General features: G+C 45.4%; 2 protein-coding genes across 2 annotated transcripts in view; both read right to left on the bottom strand.

Moving 5' to 3' along the window:
• The window catches only part of ABL1 (ABL proto-oncogene 1, non-receptor tyrosine kinase), a 63,561-nt gene extending 57,415 nt beyond the window's left edge, over positions 1–6,146 (bottom strand). Inside the window, 1 exon segment of the mRNA XM_087944363.1 lies at positions 5,875–6,146. Coding sequence (XP_087800489.1) covers positions 5,875–6,013 — 139 coding nt within the window. The 5' untranslated portion in view covers positions 6,014–6,146.
• Positions 6,147–9,369: 3,223 nt separating this feature from the next.
• Positions 9,370–17,453, bottom strand: EXOSC2 (exosome component 2). The gene is made up of 10 exons (XM_026688762.2): positions 17,297–17,453; positions 15,937–16,038; positions 14,914–14,959; positions 14,395–14,484; positions 13,457–13,522; positions 12,747–12,815; positions 12,355–12,531; positions 10,920–11,048; positions 10,574–10,670; positions 9,370–9,869 (listed from the first exon to the last, which is right to left on the bottom strand). Exons 1-9 carry the CDS (start codon positions 17,425–17,427, stop codon positions 10,590–10,592), a joined length of 891 nt encoding a protein of 296 aa, XP_026544547.1. The 5' UTR covers positions 17,428–17,453; the 3' UTR covers positions 9,370–9,869; positions 10,574–10,589.
• Between the last annotated feature and the right edge of the window lie 1,044 nt (positions 17,454–18,497).

The raw sequence follows: 18,497 nt of genomic DNA, 5'->3' as shown, positions 1-18,497 counted from the left end.
AAAATTTTGAGGGGGGAAGTTGTGTGATGCCCAGGAACCCTTTCCCAAGCCAAGGGGTGAGGAACGTAATGCTTCCTAAAAAAAAAAATTGTTGCCAAATGTACTTATTCACATAACGTTGTTAAATCCAAGGAGGAAGTCACACCAATTTTTTTTTTTAAAACGACCTGGATGAAGTCAGCAGACTGCAACTGGAGGAACCACGTTTCAAGTCCTCATTGTGGGTCGGCCCCAGGAAGTAGGCCAGAGCAAGAAACAAAGGCCAAGAGCAACCAAGAAGATTAAGGGAATGGAGACGAATTACGTACAAAGAATTGGGTTTGTCTAGTTTAAGGAAGAGAAGGACTGGGGGGGACATGATAGCAGTCTTCCAATATTTGAGGGGCTGCCCCAAAAGAAGAGGGAGTCAAGCTATTCTCCAAAGCACCTGAAAGCAGGACAAGAAGCAATGGATGGAAACTAATCAAGGAGAAGAAGCAACCTAAAACTAAGGAGGAACTTCCCGACAGTTAGAACCATTAACCAGTGGAACAGCTTGCCACCAGAAGTTGTAAATGCTCCAACACTAGAAGTTTCTAAAAAGAGATTGGACAACCATTTGCTTGGACTGGGATAGTGTCTCCTGCTTGAGCAGGGGGTTGGACTAGAAGACCTCCAAGGTCCCTTCCAACTCCAACTCTCTTATTCTTATTAAGGAAGTGACTTCACAGGAAGGCTAAAACGTCTTTTATTGAGTTTGGCTGTCCTAACCACCTTGCAGCTCTGATTCTGCTGAGTCGTAAGGAAGGTCGCAAAACGGGACAAAATTCACTGAGGAACCGTTTCACTTAGCAACAGATCATCGTGGTCATAAGTCGAGGACGGCGCAGTCCAATCAACACAAAAGAAAACGAAATTTAGTGGGTGGGGGGGGACCTTGCCTGTGTTCTGCAGCATGGCCTACCGAAGAGACAAAGTGACCCCACTACCCCCACTACTCTTAAAATAAAAAACCCCGGGGGATTCATTTCAAAGTTATTTACAAGCTTCTCTAAGCAATAGCCCACCAGTAACCAAACTTCCATTTAATTTCATTGAAAGACGTTCACTTCAGTTTTGTTTCCTTAAGGGGCGCTTTGGCCTGAAATCCTTCCCTCCCCAACTGCCCCCCACCCATATAGAAAGACCTCTGTCTTAAATCTCCAGCATCTCCAGTTTGGGGGAGTTAAGACAGGCTCCAGTCATATATCTGCAAGTGTCACTGTGGGACAATGTGACCTCCCCAGCATCTGAGCCCACAGTCTGACTCACTTAAAAACAATTTCCTAAGCTTGCATATTTCCAGCATTGTTGGAAGAGGATCTCAACTATGATGCAATTCACTGAGCCTTCTTAAAACTCTAAAGTATCATTCGGAATAGTCTTGGGAAAAATTTTATTTTTACAAGTCGGATCTCTCCTGGTGTGGAAAAATCCTTCCACGAAAGCCTGCTGCCTATTTGCTAAATGCTCAGTTTTTATAACAGACTAATGTGTAAAATAGGGGTCCGTTAAATCAGACCATCCATTAAATCTAAAAGATCATTTAATCTACTATTTGGAACAGTGTGGGATAAGTTTTATTTTTATAAGTCGGATCTCTCCTGGTACAGAGAAATCCTTGCATGAAAGTCCTTTGGCTGTTGGGCTATTTGCTAAACGTATCTTAAAGGACAAATTGAAAGTGTTCACTTTAATAGACTAATGTGTGAAATAGGGGTCCATTAAATCAGAACGTCCATTAAATCGAACAGAGGATTTAATCTACTGTTTGGAAAAAAAGTTTTATTTAACAAGTCAGATCTCTCCTGGTACAGAGAAATCCTTGGGCTATTAGTATTGACTTCTGACTCTTCTTTTGGCGCAGTTAGAATAATGCAGTAGTAACATAAAACCTCAAACTTGTATATACTAGTCATTTCTATAACAACAAAACCAAAACCACAAATGAAGGTTTGCTTTATTTTCTGCACCTGTCCAGAAGCGGTTTCCAAGCAAAAGCAAAGTTAATTGTATTCTTTTTCTTTTTTTAATCAAAATAGTCAATTTAGCCACCGCTGCTAATCCCATCAACTTTGGTAGCCATTCATCCACTGTAGCAATCAAAACGTCCTTCCATTTTTGTGCATTCTTGCTGCTATCAACATATATAATAACATCAAAAGCACATCAACATCCATCAGTCTCTTTGTGTAACTCTGGCAAATAACGTTAATTTCACCACGTGAAAATGTACAAGGTTCGACCCATCAAAGCTACTAAGGTGAACTCAATGAAATCTCACATCCCAACAACAGTTGTGAAAGCTACCATCTGGTGTGCCATCCATCACTCTTCTTAATAGCCTGCACATCGTTAGAAGAAAAATCTATTTCCACAGAAACTAAACTGCACCCACAAGAATATAAAGCGGAAGGAATAAAAGTTGACCAACTTTGCTTTTCTTTCAAAAAAGAGAGAAACCCACCAGCATTTCTGCAATTGGAAAGAGCTACGAGGCCCAGGTGCAAACTTGGCCATTCCTAGAACCGGAATTCAAAATTCAAAATTCTACTTTAAGGTGTTATTTATCGTGCAAAGCTTCATAAAACAGCAAGGCTGAATAGGGAGCGATTGGGTGGTTTAAATAACTGAAAAGCATTAAAAAAAAAACACCCACCACCGCTTCAGGGAGATTATTTTGTAAAACCAGGCAATGGTTCTCATGAGGTTTAACCAGGTTTGGGCTGATCTTTAATTGGTATAGGTTGTTTTTTTCTTATTTCTCTCTTTCAAGTTATAGACTTCTTTCCTCCCTGATCAATTAGGATAAATAGAATTTTTACCAACATATGCTGAGGAGATGCTACAGAAGTTTATTTCTGCTGGGAAAAAATTCAGGATTTTCCCCAACCAAAGATATTAAAGTGCAAGCAACTTTCGAAAGAATGATAAATGTTCCATTCGGTAAATGGATGTTAGAGCATCCAGGTGTGTGTTTCAACAGGAAAATGGAGTTGGCTTAAAAATTATTGGATCGGGAGTTTTTTCTGCCTGCAACTTTCAAAATCTCTCCTCCAAAAGAGAGAGAAGCATAAAGTTGTGGAGCTGGATGGATCCCCAAGGGTTATCTAGTCCAACCCTCCACAAATCAGTAAGACTCTCTTTGAGAACTAGCGAACTGAAGAGATGGAGAAGCCATTATCTCCAACGATGGATTGTTCCATTGTTAGACCAATGTTACTTTGATAAACTTTTAGCACTAATATTAGAACTGAAAGGAAATTTATTGCCCCTTGAAGGAAAATTCCACCTTTAGATTAGGAGTGAAAAGAACACCACCAAGAGATCCCAACAGTAGGGGGGGGAAAACTAAACCAGGAAGCTGAAAAATATTGCAAAGAAAAATGCTTCTAAGCCCCTGCCAGAAACATCAAGATGAATGTGTCTGTGTCATCGCCAGGAAGCCAATTTAAAATAAATAAATAAATCACTTCCCCTTCATCCTTTTTAAAACTTTCAGATGCCAAGATAACCTTAACCGCCTTGTGAACTCCGAGTCACACCAGGGCAACGTGGACTGGCTGAAACCCAAGGCACCAATCTTATATTTGCTTTTGCTGTTATCCCACTTGGTGGAAATTATCTGTAACTCAAACCCAGAGTCTTAACTACCCACATAATCAAGAGGCAAGAAGAACACTGCTGGCTATCCAAATGAAAGGATAATTGTGTGTTTTTGTGGGCGTGCTTATTAGACTTTGTGCGTTCGGACCACAAGAAGTGCGTTTTTAAGGTAGGAAAAGTTAATCCTAGCGAGAACATCCCTGAGAAACAAGACAGAGAATCAAACGTGCTTCTCTGTGCTTCCTACGAAAGGATCAAACCACAAAGCAATCCATATTTCAAGATTTCGGACGTAGTCCAGGTCTCCCTGGAGAAGAGGATGAGGCTGCCAAAAATGAGACGCACAAACCAGAGAGTTGAACCGCAAGGCCGAGGCTTGGCTTGGGCAGCTGTTTACAGAATTAATTTGGGAAAACGGATCCTCCTCTGAACCCGTGAATTAAAGAGAAACCAAAGTCAAAAGTTCGCCTCCTTGCAAAGACCCAGGAAGGGTTGGGTTGAGCCATCGTCCCATGGTTGCAAGAGGACAGCCAAAGCTGAGAAAGAGGCGGAAAGAGGTCTGTGGAAGTCATGTGAACATGAGAAGAAGAAGAAGAAGAACAAAATCTTGTTTTTCAAGCCCCTTGAAGGCTCTGGGGTGGAAATGTATTTGTTAATCAAGGAAAAAACTCAAAAACACCCACCAACGTCAGGTCTGCCATTTTTGCAAAAAGGACAAGAACAGGAGAGGAAAAAACAAAAAATAAGATTCTTCTTCTTCCAACAGTCCCAGAAGGGCTCTCTCGACAATCCAGCTTTAAAATAATCATGGTTTGCTTTGCAAAGCGCTGTCTCACATCATGTTATACCACAAACCTGGTTTACAAGCCACAATGCCCTAAACCAAGCATGCCCAATCCAGATCAAGCCAAAATGATTCAGCCCAGCCAATAACCAAACCACTGTCCCATTTTCTTCTCTCCCTTAAGCTAATTTGAGAAGCCACACACACACACCTTCCCCTTATGAAAGTGTTTTAATTAATCCGCCCAAAATTCAATTTTCCAACTCCTACAGTTCCCAAACCCCGATTCTCTTTCCCAGCGCCATCCCAGGTTTCAGCTGACTCGAGAAGCGGGAATTAACTTCCTATATGTATAGGAAGAGATAAATTAATAAAATAAATAAATAAGGGAAATGTGTCTGGAGCCAAACTAATCACCCAGCTGATTCAATGATTACTAAGTAGCTCAAATCTTTTTATTTCCAGGCTTGCAATGAAAGCAAATTAAACCCCACTCAGAAGTAATTCAACAAGGAGATCGCACTAACTCCTGTTGTGGTTGTTTTCATGTATCATACAAATCCCAAGTTTGTGATAGCTTACGGAGATCGGGGTTGCATCTTCACAACTTCCTTTTCCTCGTTTATTCAGGTTTTTTCCCCCGCCTAATAACCACAGGCAAAGTTTTTGTTCTTTTCCTTCATTCTTCAGGCCAACCTGAAAACTACCTCAAGAGACCGACTGTGTTCAAACAATTGCTCAAGCCATTATTTAGGTTAACCACAGTTTGTTGAATGACTTTGGGGGTTGAACCAGTTTAAACATCACAACAAGGTGTAGGGCACAAGCTTTCATATCGTGACATTAGGCCACAAACAAGCATCCTTTCACATGTGTGATCACGGCCTCCTTCTCTTTCAAACCTGGTTTGAGTAACACAAAAATGCAAACAGCGTGGGAGCTATTATGTACAAACAGGGAAGTCCTTGACTTATGACAAACACTAGGACCCAAATTCCCATTGCTAAGCCAGGTGGATGGTTAAGTGACTCGCACCTGACTTTATGATGTGTTTTTGTGTGTGTGTGTGTGACACGGTTTGTTAAGTAAATCTCTGCCATCGTTAAGAGAACGGTAGAGTTATTAAATGATTCTGGCTACCCTGTTGGTCAGACAGTCGCAAAAGGGGGAAATGACATGACCCCAGGACATTGCAACCGTCGTAAATATGAGCCGAGCGCCCAAATTTCGATCATGTAACCATGGCTGCAACGGTCGTAAGTGTGAAATAATGGCCGTAAATCCCCCTTTTTTTCAGTGCCGTTGCCAGTTCAAATCATGGTCGTGAGTGGAGGTCTAGTGGAGATTCAGTCTTAAAGGCTCAGCCCCCCTTCTTCCTCCCCCCACCCCATGCAAATTCACCTGGCCAGGTTAAGCAGGGCCTTGAGAACCCACCCACCCTGCTCAAAACAAACCAGGCTTCTTACCGTGTTCCAGAAAGACGTTGCAATGGGTGCCCCCTTGCTTTGAGGGTGCTTCCTTCTTCACCCCACCTTTGATAAAGTGCAAGGCGGGAAGACTCGGCCTCCGTTGCTCGCCCAGGACTTTTCCAGGTTGCTGACCCATAGATTTTTTTCCTCCCACGGGACACACAGCCCGGCTTCCCTAACAGGGCAGGGAAATTTCAGCGTCGCCTTTCAAAGGGGAAAAAAAAAAAAAAGCACGCTTTTCTCTCGCTCTCTCGTTCTTCCTTTCAGCCCTGCGTAAATTTGCAAACTTCCATCCGGTCAGCAGGCCGGATTTTAAAGGGTCCAGCTTCGCTCCGTCTTGCAACTTCACCTGTGGTAAGGTGAGCTCATCAGATTGGACAAAGACAGCCACAGAAAAGTCCCTTTTTTCTGGCATAGTGCAGGCCAAGTCCCCGCGGCTTCAAGTATTTATTCCAACGGAATCAAAACAGAGTCCAAGAATTGTACTTGTTTTTGTTTTGGTCGTTCACCAGCCCTGCATAAAAGCCCCCAAATTGTCATCTGTAACAGGAAGGCAAGAAAAAGGGCATAGTTCAGTTCTGTTAGGTCCGATGCAAACATTTATGGGCCCCACCATCATTCGATTGTTGTTTCTGCCCCAATTCTGTTCTTTGGACATTTCCTAGGAAGGTAAATTGAGAATTGATGCGGGGGGGAGGAGGCATTTCAAGGACCAAACCGTGAAAAAGCGGCGATATTCGCAGATAAATTCAATAAACCCAGCCACGATCGGATGTATCTGAGAAGAAAAACATTTGTAAGTGCTTGAAGGAAGGAGGAGGTTAGTCCAAAGAGACGGAAAGCGAAAGAGGTGAAAGGAAGCGTTGCCATGAAGGGTCATCTCAGGTCAGTGCTGGCCAGGTTGTCCTCAAAAGCAGGTGTTTGGGGAGGGGGATCGGTCAGCTCTTGAAGATGGGGGTCCAGCGTCATATCAGCAGCGGCAGGAAAAGACAGGAGAACTTGGAGCCTGAGAATGGAGGTCTGAAGGGGTCCCCTCGAATTATGCTGTGGGAGGTTAAAGGAAAAAACAGGATTGGGAAAAAGTGGGGAGGAAGGAAGGAAGGAAGGAAGGAAGGAAGGAAGGAAGGAAGGAAGGAAGGAAGGAAGGAAGGAAGGAAGGAAGGAAGGAAGGAAGGAAGGAAGGAAAAAACTAAAGGAAATAAAAATGCGTCAGAAGCTAAGATCAGAAAATTAGGGACCAATGGAAAGAAAAAAGGAAGGAAGGAAGAAAGGAAGGACGGAAGGACGGAAGGAAGGAAGGAAAAAACTAAAGGAAATAAAAATGCGTCAGAAGCTAAGATCACAAAATTAGGGACCAATTGAAAGAAAAAGGAAGGAAGGAAGGAAGGAAGGAAGGAAGGAAGGAAGGAAGGAAGGAAGGAAGGAAGGAAGGAAGGGAGAAAAACTAAAGGAAATAAAAATGTGTCAGAAGCTGAGATCAGAAAATGAGGGACCAGTGGAAAGAAAAAAGGAAGGAACGAAAATAGGAAGGAAGGAAGGAAGGAAAGTCTGAGGCAGTGGGAAAGGGAAAGTGAAAGGAAAAGAAAAGGGAGCTGAAATGAAATGGTGAAGCCGAGGAAAGAAGGTTGAGGGGGAAAAGAAGGAGAGAAAGAGAAAAAGAAGGAAAGGAGAGGAGAGGGAGGAAGGGAGATAAAGGAAAAGAGAGGGGCGAGGGAGGAGCGGGAGGAGGGAGAAGGAGGGAAGGAAACAGGAGCCCCGGAGGGCGGCGAGGCCAGCAGAAGAGGAGCCGAAGGTGCCGGGAGCTGGTGGAGGGAGCCCTGGCGGGGTCGTCCGGCGGGCTCTCCGGCCTAGGGAGCAGCCGGAGCGGCGGCGGCGGTGGCGGCGGCCATGGCTGCGGAGGGCCGGCGGGAGGGCGAGGGCGGCGCCCGGCAGCAGCAGGAGGAGGAGCAGCCCGGCGAGCGAGAGCCAAGCAAGGCCAGTGGCTGAGTGGGTGGGCGCCTAAGCCCGCTAGCCCATCCTCCCCTGCCGCCGGAGAGGCCGCCGCCGCTGCAAGGCGGGTTCCATCATCCCCAGCCGGCAGAAAAGACGCCCCCCCCCCCGCGCTTCTCTTTTACCTCAAGGACACAGAGCTGGACAAAGGTTCCCATCCTCCACTGCCGTCCTCGCCGAGCGTCGTCGTGTGCAGCTTTGCCACCATTCACCTGCCTCTGTTTCCCATCGCCCATCATCCCCAGCCGGCCGACCCCTAACCCCTCGTGGGCATTGGACTACAGCCCCCATTGTGCACAGGGATGGGCCCAAGGACTCCCACCCTCCACTGCCATCCTCCTCCATTTTCCATCATCCCCAAGCCGGGGCCGACCCTCTCCTCTCTTTACCTCAAGGGCGCTGGACTACAACCCCCATCATCCACAGCGCTGAGCAAAGAATCCCATTCTCCGCAGCCCAAAGCCTTTTCCCAACCCGATTCTCATTTGTTGTGTTGGGCTCTGGCACCCATCATCCTCCGCCAGGGATGCCCAGACATTATATTTTATTTAATTTGTAATTAAAAGCTAAATCTCTGTAACAAATCACCCGTTTAAAAATATTAAAAAATGTAAGAAACTAATGCATCCCAGTGCTGGTTTTTTGTTGTTGTTGTTGTTTTGTTTTTGGGAAGTCCTGCCTTAACTGTCACAAGAGTGAATCCTAAAAATTATATAATAAACAAGTTTAACATGTAAATAAAGAAACAAATGTATCCTTAGTCCATTTTTGTTTTGAAGTCCTGATGCAACAGTAATGAATTTCTACAAAACCCTTTTGAAAAGTAGAAACAATAAATTGTGGCGAATTGCACCTTAAAACCAGGCAGACAAATTCCATTTATTTTTATTTTTCTCCTGTCATTTTCATCCAGAAGGGAAAGACGACATATTTTACTTTTTTTTTTTTTTAAGGCAGGGTTGATGCAGGTTAAGTCTTGATTTCTCACGACAAAAATTGGAAAAATAAAACCTTGGCAAGATTTCAGAAATGGCAATTTGCAATTTGCCATTGCCTGCTTCCTAGGGCTGTGTGTGTGTGGCTGGCACCAAGGTCACCCAGTTGGCTTTGCGTCCAAGGCAGGATTAGAACTCAGAGCCTCTAGATTTCTAACTTGGTGCTCTTAACCCATAGAGAGGAGGAAGAAAAGGGATTTTTAAAACCTTTTTGACTTAACCGTTCATTGCTTCATTCAGCTACTGCAGCTACTACAAAATTCGAGGAATTTGCTGGGCCGCGTTCACAATCGATGACCCAAGAAAATATCCTTGCCTCTTCCAAACAACTGAGCAAATGGGACACAATTTGGGAATTTGGTTTCTCTCCGAATTCAACACAACCCCCCCTTTTTTTTTTGCAGCACCCACAATTTGAACCCAGGCAAAGTTTGCAAAGACAGCAATTCCAATTTGTTGCCCCAAAAAGCAGAGAGACTAATTCTCTCAGCTGCCCAAACCCACGACGTAAAAATAGAAATGTAAAAGTTTATTTATTTATTCAACACATTTAAAACACCCTTCCAACTCGTTCAAAGGTGATTCCAGGCGGCTTGTAACATTTTCTCTAATTAAGATTAATTTTTTCTTTCATTAAGATTCACAGTTTAAGCAGGAGAGACATAAATGGCACAGAAACTGGGTAGCTTCTCTTTTTTAAGATCACGTCCTTTTCGTGCTAATGAATGGTTTTGTGCTTAAGAAATCTCTTTCTTGTGCAACGTTTGGATTTTCGATCGACGCTGAACTTCAAAACCAAGTATTTTGTCAGGCTAGGGACAAACGCTGGAGGAAACTTCCAAAAAGAAGGAATTAAAAAAAAACTGGAATGTAGAGAGAGATTGTTTGAGGAAAAGAAGGATGAGACTTAGGGCAGCTCTTCCTTGCTACGCATCCTTCCTGTTGAGTCTAGACTCTTCCTCAATGATATTTCCAGGTTAAGATGTCATGCAGCAGGAGACATTCGAGCTTTTGATGTTATTCACAGAGAGAGAGAGAGAGAGAGAGGAGAGAGAGAGAGAGAGAGAGAGAGAGAGAGAGAGAGAGAAAAGAAGAAGAAGAAGAAGAAGAAGAAGAAGAAGAAGAAGAAGAAGAAGAAGAAGAAGAAGAAGAAGAAGAAGAAGAAGAAGAAGAAGAAGAAGAAGAAGAAGAAGAAGAAGAAGAAGAAGAAGAAGAAGAAGAAGAAGAAGAAGAAGAAGAAGAAGAAAAGAGCCAAAGAAACTACCGCTCCTTTTGGTCTACAATGGGGGGACCCCAACCAGGCCATACGAGGAAGGAAGGAAGGAAGGAAGGAAGGAAGGAAGGAAGGAAGGAAGGAAGGAAGGAGATGGATGGAAGAAGGAAGAGAGAGGGGTGAGATGGAATGGGATAAGGAAGGAAAGAAGATGGAAGAAAAGGAGGAAAGGAGGGGAAGAAGGAAATGTGGGAAGAAGGATGAGATGGATGGATGGGGGTGGAAGGAAGGAAGGAGTTATTGATGGTTGGGAAAGGAAGGAAGGAGGGAAGGAGATGGGTGGAAGAGAGGGGTGGGATGGAATGGGATAAGAAAAGAAAGAAGAAAAGATGGAGGAAAGGGAGGGAAGGAAAGATGGGAAGAAGGATGAGATGGGTGGGTGGAAGGAAGGAGTTATTGATAGGAAGGAAGGAAGGAAGGAATCCTTGCCGCTCCTCACCCCTCCTTTGCTACCATCATCCTTCCAGTTCCAAGAGTTTCTGGCGTGTCTCCAACACAATCTCCTCCACCACTTCTGGTTTGAGAAGGTCTTTGATCTGCAAGGAAAGGAGGAGACATCCAGATAAACGTCACGCTTCCCTCTTCCCCCACCTCTGGCTTGCAAGCCCCCTTGCTAACTGGCGTTCCTGCCGGGGCGACTCCTGTGGGAGTTGAAGTCCAGCCGTCTCCCCCTGGCCAAGGTTGAGAAAAAAAAAACCTGCTTCCGAAGGCTGCCCCAAGGACTTGGGCATGCGACCCAACCCCGTAACCTTGAGGGCGGAGACCTGGTGCCCAAGAGGCTCTACCTGGTGAGGAAGAGATGCTTCGTAACAGTAAAGGATGCTGGTATCGTACAAAGTCATCTTCTGGGAAACCAGAGCCACGATACAGTTTCGGAGGCGGGAGATGACCTCGCGGTCAGACAGGGACACCGGCTGAAAATATGGACACAGAACCTGAGCACTTTCATGCTTGGTGCACTCAGACAGTCCTCCACCTACGACCTTCATTCAGCAATGGTTCAAAGTTATGACAGCGCTGAAAAAGTCTACCCTTTGCTCTTTCTTTCCTTTTCTCCTTCCTTCCTTCCTTCCTTCCTTTCTCTTTCTTTCTTTCCTTTCTTCCTTCTTCACTCTTTTTTCTTTCTTTTCTTCCTTTTCCATGCTACCTTCCTTCCCCAAAGTTATGACAGCGTTGAAAAAGTTCACCCTTTGCTCTTTCTTTCCTTTTCTCCTTCCTTCCTTCCTTCCTTCCTTCCTTCCTTCCTTCCTTCCTTCCTTCCTTTCTTTCTTTCTTTCTTTCTTTCTTCCTTCTTCACTCTTTTTCTTTCTTTTCTTCCTTTTCTATGCTACCTTCCTTCCCCTCCCTCCCTCCCTCCCTCTGTTGTGACCCACACCTTTTTCCAACAAATCAAACCCAATCCAAAGGGAACAGAAACCTTCTAATGCTTTTACAAAATAATTAGCTGTGATAAGCAACAAGCCTTGCCAAGCTGTGCGAGACTTGTCAAAAGATAACAGACAAGAAATAATTTGCAATGCAAGAACCTTCAAATACAAACTCAGGATACTGGAATGTCCACGAGGTTGGAGTTTCAAAACGTCTTTGCCTTCTGCAAAGAACGTTCGTTTTACGGCTGGCTTTTATCTTCTTGAAGAAGGGACCTTGCAGCCTTACTCCCTAGTTGCCTGTGCTGTTGCAGCTGCTCTTTCCTACGAGCAATCCTGCACGCATGCACACTTGGCACAGGCTCCTCGGGAACCTCCTCATCGCTGCTGCCAGCCCCCACAATCTCTGAAGGCAGCAGTCCACTCCCTAATGGTCCTGGCCCCTCATCTGAGTCCTCACTCTCCTCAGCCGTCCACACCTGCTGCCGAATAACCACAACACCCTCCCTTCCTTCCTTCCTTCCTTCCTTCCTTCCTTCCTTCCTTCCTTCCTTCCTTCCTTCCTTCCTTCCTTCCTTCCTTCCTTCCTTCCTTCCTTCAGCACACTTATTAATCACTCATCTCCCTTGGAGAAGGGCTCTGCGCAAAGTACCATTTAATCAATATAAACGACACATTTAAAAACAGAATAATTTAAGGTATTTTTTTAAAAAAACAAAACAAAACAAAAAGGGCTCCAAGGAAGCTTTTAACCCAGAAGGCCAAGAGATTGGGGGAGGGGTTGTCTTTCCTCCTGAGCTCCTCAAAGTTTAGAAATCCCTTCGGTCACGCTAACCCCGAGCCTTCAACTCACCTCCAGGTTAGCCACAAAGCCCCCAGCCTCGTCCTCTTTCTGCTCAGGGGTGGGATAAATCCAGATGAAGCCATTGTTGCCAAGGATGACGGAGGCCCCACACGGTAAGTCGTGGAAGTGAGTTTTCTGCCGTTTCACCAGGGATGGAGAGACCTGGACTAGGACCCCCTGGCCAAGCTGGAAAGAGAAACGAAGGCCATGAGGAATGTAAAAAGGTGAGGGGGGGTCAGCTGGCCGGGGGGAAAATATATATATTATATATTTGATATATGAAGAATATTTGTTGCCTTTTGGGTGGTCTTGATTGCAGCTCTGCCTCCTGTTCCCGAAAGTCATTCCTGCTCCCCGTTACGAAGACCTCTCTCAACGCATTAAGAAAACTTTAAGCTCACCTTTCCGTATTTGAGGCTTCGAGTGTGCAGCGACACCGCCCCGTCGGAAAACACCGCTTGGACTTCAGCCTGCCGGGAGCATTTAAGGAAATAAAACCGCACCTGGATTTCCCCGGCATTTCTACCCCCCGATAAATATGAAGACAAAGAGCTGAACTTATTCAAACTTCTCCTTCCAGAGTGACGGCGTTGGTCTTCCCAGCATCTTAGCCAGGTGGGAGAGCTAAAGCGATTGGGAAATGTAGGCTATCTGAGGGGCCGAGGCTGAGAATCATTGACCAAACTTGATTAGTTTGGTACTAGCTTGATACTCGCGCTTCACTATGAAACTATGTGGTCAGGCTTAGTTTTTGGGGAGGAAAATAAGGGGTGGAAAATTCTGCCTCTGCCTACCAGCAGCCATCGGGTTAGAGTTAGGCTTAATCGGTATTCATCTGGCTAGCGTCCTGTCAGGGTGTGAGAGAGTTGAGGGCTGTTTGGAAACTGAAACGGTATTTGCTGTGTGAGCAAGGAGCCTGGGCTTAGCTCAACTGTTCTGTACTAAAGCTGGTTGATGCTGTGAAACTGAAACTGAAACTCCTCTCCTCTGCTTGTGTTTTGCATTTGGAACAGATTTCTTTTCAGGTGGGGAGGGGGAGTAGAACTCCTTAGCATCAGAGCGTGTTAATAATAATAACAAAGGAAATACTAATGCTCTGAAGAAAGGATACGCTGACAAGGTCTCCTTCTTGAAGGAAATCTCTCATGGCCAACTCATCTTCTGCAGATCGACGTCTCTGGGGAATAAAAACAAATTGAATTGAATACTTTATTTGGCCAAGTGTGATGTAGACCAGGGGTCTCCACCTGTGGCAACTTTAAGCCTGGCGGACTTCAACTCCCAGAATTCCCCAGCCAGCAAAGTCCGTCAGGCTTAAAGTTGCCAAGGTTGGAGACCCAATTTAGACACGCAAGGAATTTTGCCTCCGGTGCAGTTACTAAGTTAGCAACTGCAGTGATTCACTTAACAACGGAGGCAAGAAAGGTCATACAATGGGGCAAAACTTACTTAAACAAATGTTTCACTTAACAACAGAAATGTTGGGCTCAATTGTGGTCATAAGTCAAGAACTATCTGAAATCAGAATGTCAGGATTCCGGCAGTTACTCCAATTAAATCATGAGCCTCGAGCCACATTCCCAAAACTAAACAGGATTTATTTGAAGTTAACATTCTACGTCCGGCACTAAACTGGGTGTAGCCAACTCTGAGATACGTAATTCACTGTCACCCTTGATCCTACTTTCCCCCCCACCCCTCTGGTTGTATCATCCAACAAAACACATCCATAGCCAAGAGTCATCAATCATGCTCTCCAATTAGATTTTTGCTCGGCAGAAGCTTCAGTCATCTAATCAGTCTTTGAAGAAAATATGAATGGAGTGTACTTTCGATTCCACACTACCGCCTGCTCTTTCAAACTCCCCTCCCCCCTGCCTTCTTTCTGTTGGCAACTATAAAACGTGTACACAAAATGTTTTATGAGTCGACACAGAATTTTAAAAAAAAAACTCACATAATTTTAAAAAAATCAAAACAACCCTCCATATAAATCCCATCCATTTCTCAATGAAAACAGCATTTCCAACCATCTGAGGATACACTCACCAACTCTCCGCCGGGAAGATTCATGGATGAGAGCAACAGCACGGATTCTAGTCTAGAGTTGGTCTCTACCTTCCATCGTTTCTGTTGAACCTAAAATATATATATATATATATATATATAAAATTAAATCCAAACTTCTTCAAAATGCTGTCCATCCAAAGAGCTGAAAGAGGAAATATTTGGCAGGCGCTGGACTTACAATGGGTTGTCTTAAACCACACCAATTCCTCGGCAGACATTATTTTTGAAGTTATTATCCTATATTTTACATTCCTAACAAATTGTTCCATGCAGTGGACAAATCAACAGGACAGAAAAGCAGTAGAAACATGGTGCTTAAAAAAAAAAGTTCAGAACTTCCACTGGAAATAATTACAGAATTCTTTCAGTTCTGCATATTTCAAGGAAGGAAGGAAGGAAGGAAGGAAGGAAGGAAGGAAGGAAGGGAGGGAGGGAGGGAGGGAGGGAGGGAGGGAGGAAGATGGAAGGGAGGGAGGGATGTTTAAATGAAAATATTACCTCTGTAATTCGCCCAACCACAATGTCTCCAACTTCACCATTGTACCTGCCAAGAAAATCAAAAGGAAACATTATTCAATAATTCCCCAGCTAAAGGGAGAAACGTGTAACCTTATGCCATAATAAATGTGCTAATCTTTAAAAACCCCTTGAGATTATGGGTTACTTTTCAGCATTAAATCAGAGGTCAAAACTAGAACAGAAAGAAAAGCTCAGAGCTACAATAACCAAGCAGACACTTCAAAGCCCTCTATTGAGAATTATGAATTTAATTTACAAGCTTAGCTCGGTATTTCTCAATTTAGTAACTTTTAAGATGCCTGAATTTCCACTCCTGGAATTCCCCCAGCCAGCCATGCTATCAATATATCATCTATCATCATGCTGGCTGGGGAATTCTGGGAGTTGAAGTTTAATCTTGCTTACGATTCCCAGGATCTGTCATGCTCCTGGTGGAGACTGACTCTGAGGGAGAGGAGGAACAGCCGACAGGGAGTGGAAGTGTGGCTCCGGAGGTTGTGGAGGAGGCTGGGGAAGGGCAGAGGCCAGCTGGGCAGTCAGAGGAGGACCCAGGCCCATCCCTTCTCCATCCTAGGGCATGCAGGGAGGAGAGGATAAGGGAGAGACGTGGTCTACTGGGGAGGAGAGGGCCTTGATCTTCTTCATGGGCTGCAGCTGTGACAACTGGATAAGAGGACAGACATGCGTATGGGCAAGTGCTGGAAACAAAGCGTGGAAATATCTCTAGTTTATGGTTCCTCTCTGAGTTTGGCATCCTTCCTAGCGTGTGTTATCTGTGGACATCCTCCAGCCCTTATCTTGCCTGGTTTGTGTTCCTTTTTTCCTTCTTCTTGTAACTGTTTGTGTGGGAGTTTTTTGTCCTCCGTCAAGGATATTTGGAGCTTGGAAGCAAAGTGAAGGAATAAAAGGGGCTTCACCTGTTTTTTGTGACTGTGTTTATTTTGTATCCCACCCTGGGTCATCACAGGATCATATATTGTGAGCACAAATTCTTTTTCTCACCTGGTTTTTAATGCTTTGACACACACCAGTTTGTTCACTCTCTCGACAACTCCAGCTACCGAAGCGATCAACTTCTCATCCCCAAGGTAAGTTCCATGACCCCTAGGCAAAACCAAACAGAAAGAAAATGAACAGAGGGGAACTGAGAAAAAAAACTACACGGAAGGATTGTTGTACATTGTTTTGGAATAGATACATAGACAGACAGACAGACAGACAGACAGACAGACAGACAGGTCCTCGACTTACAACAATTTGTTTAGTGACTGTTCAAAGTTACAATGACATTGGAAAAAGATGACTTTTGACCGTTTTTCAGGGTTATGACCGTTAAACCTCCCCATGCTCACGTGATTTACATTTGGATGCTTGACAACTGATTTGCTTTTATGACGGTCGCAGTGCCCTGGGGTCACATGGTCTCCTTTTGCGACCTTCTGACAAGCAATCAATGGGGAAGCCAGATTCACTTAACAACCATGTTGCTAACTGAACTACTGCAGTGATTTACTTAACAACTGTGGTGAGAAAGGTAATAAAATGGGGCAAAACAAATGTCTCACTTAACACATTTGGGCCTCAAAAACAACAGAGTTCAAAGAGGACCAAGGACCCCACAGTCCTCTCCCTACTCTTCCTCTCCACAACCCCAACTGCCTTCTATCACTGATGATGTTACCTAGTTTGGGTCATGAAAGGTCTGCCAAACAAGAACCAAGGAACTCAGAGAACTCAGATAGATGACAAATAAATGACAGATATATATAATAGACAGAAGACAGATAAAGATAATCAGAGGATAGAGAAAGATGAAAGGTGAGTGAATGGATAGATACATAGATAGATGTAGTTTAGATAGATAGATAGATAGATAGATAGATAGATAGATAGATAGATAGATAATTAAGATAGAGAGGGAGAGGGAGAGGGAGAGGGAGAGAGAGAGAGAGATCAACATGGATAGACAGAAAAATGATAGGCAATAGATAAAACTTTTGCAAATGTCTTTTCTGCAAAATCTTTCCAAACCTGCATGCTGGGAAACCCAATGCAGCCCACCCTCCTTCATGCAGCCTCTCCTGCTACCCCAGGAAAACCCACCCAACCACCTAGCCCCTTTGGCCACCTGTCAAGGGTAGCTCCGTGCTCTCTGCCCATGCTCAGGAGCCCTCTCGCCTCCCTTCTTGCAGCAGAATGCAAAAGGGTCCTGGAGCGATGGGAGAGAGGGAGGGAGAAAGAGGGGGCCGATTCCTCTGCACGTGCAGAGCATCGCAAGACCCAAGGGGGCTCCTGAGCACGTGCAGAGCGCAACCTGGGCTCCACTGCAGCCCCGCGGAGGAAATGCATTATATGCCCTCACCGCATATAACCCGGGTCCGTGGTGATGGTGTCCCCGGGGGCCACTAAATCCCGGTCCCCGCCGCTGCTCCGGGGCAGGTTGGACGCTAAACGCTTCCGCGCTGCGGGAAGCCTGAACTCCACTGCCGCCATCTTGCTTGAAGGCACACCGGACGGCCGCCGCGCAGGCGCAGAACCATCGCGCGGCCTCAGCGGGCGCCATGTCTACTCCGGGCGGGTTCTAGAGGAAAGGGTTGCGAGCGCAGAATGGACAGCTCCGGCTTCCATTGGCGGCGCTGGGAAAAGGAGGGGGGGTCGCTGCTTTCAGCAGGGCCCCCCTTTTGCAAAAAGAGAAAAGCCATGGGCTTCTCGCCATGGGCAGCTTGGATTAGGGTCAGGGGCGCCCTGAATCCCCACCTCACTCCCAGTTTGGACAGCCTGATTGTGTCCAAGACCGGACAGTCACTCGTCTGAAATGGTATATATAGGATTTCCTGCTTGAGCAGTCCAGCAGTGGCTGGACTAGAAGACCTCCAAGGTCCCCTCCAGCTCCATTCCGATTCATCTAACTAAATCACTTCCCGAAAATGCAACGCCTGCAACACACACACACACACAACTCACAGTGAGGACAGAAGCCCCTAACCCAGTCCCAATCTTATTACACCATGTGAACTTATTGCACAATGAGTTGGCCCTGCAGGTCCACCCTACTATGTTGACATGAAATTATTTTCTGTCCAGGAGTCTGACAGGTAGAAATGGTTTTTCAGCCTGTTGGTGCGGCTGGCTACGCTTCTCTATCCCCTACCTGATGGTAGGAGAGTGAAGAAGGACTGACCGGGATGGGAGTCGTCCCTGAGGATTTTCCTCGCTCTTCTAAGGCAGTGAGCCCTGGCGAGATCCTCTAGCGGTATCAGGGAACGGCCCGCAATGTTTTGTGCTGTGCTCATCACCCTCTGTTGTGCCTTTCTATCCGCAGCTGTCTCTGTTGGGCCTGTCTGCCCACCTGGGTTGTGTTGGTTTTCCAGGTAAGCTCTTCGCTGAGGTCGACTCCCAGGAATTCCCAAGAAGGAATTCCCTCGATGTAAAGTGGGGCGGGTTCCCTCTCTTCTTCCGGAAGTCTTCCTTCGAAAGTGCCCCTGAGCATGGGCAGAGCGAAGGGCTGGGCGACCCGGTCCCATCTGCCAATTTGCTAGAGATGCCCTGCGTTTGCACGGATG

The sequence above is a fragment of the Notechis scutatus genome, chromosome 15 (genome assembly GCF_049901735.1).
Source record: "Notechis scutatus isolate UNSWTSFEM ecotype Mainland chromosome 15, rNotScu1.2, whole genome shotgun sequence".
In the NCBI taxonomy this organism is placed as follows: Eukaryota; Metazoa; Chordata; class Lepidosauria; order Squamata; family Elapidae; genus Notechis; species Notechis scutatus.
Note: the sequence above shows the minus strand (reverse complement) of the source record. Positions and strands in the feature narration are given on the sequence as shown.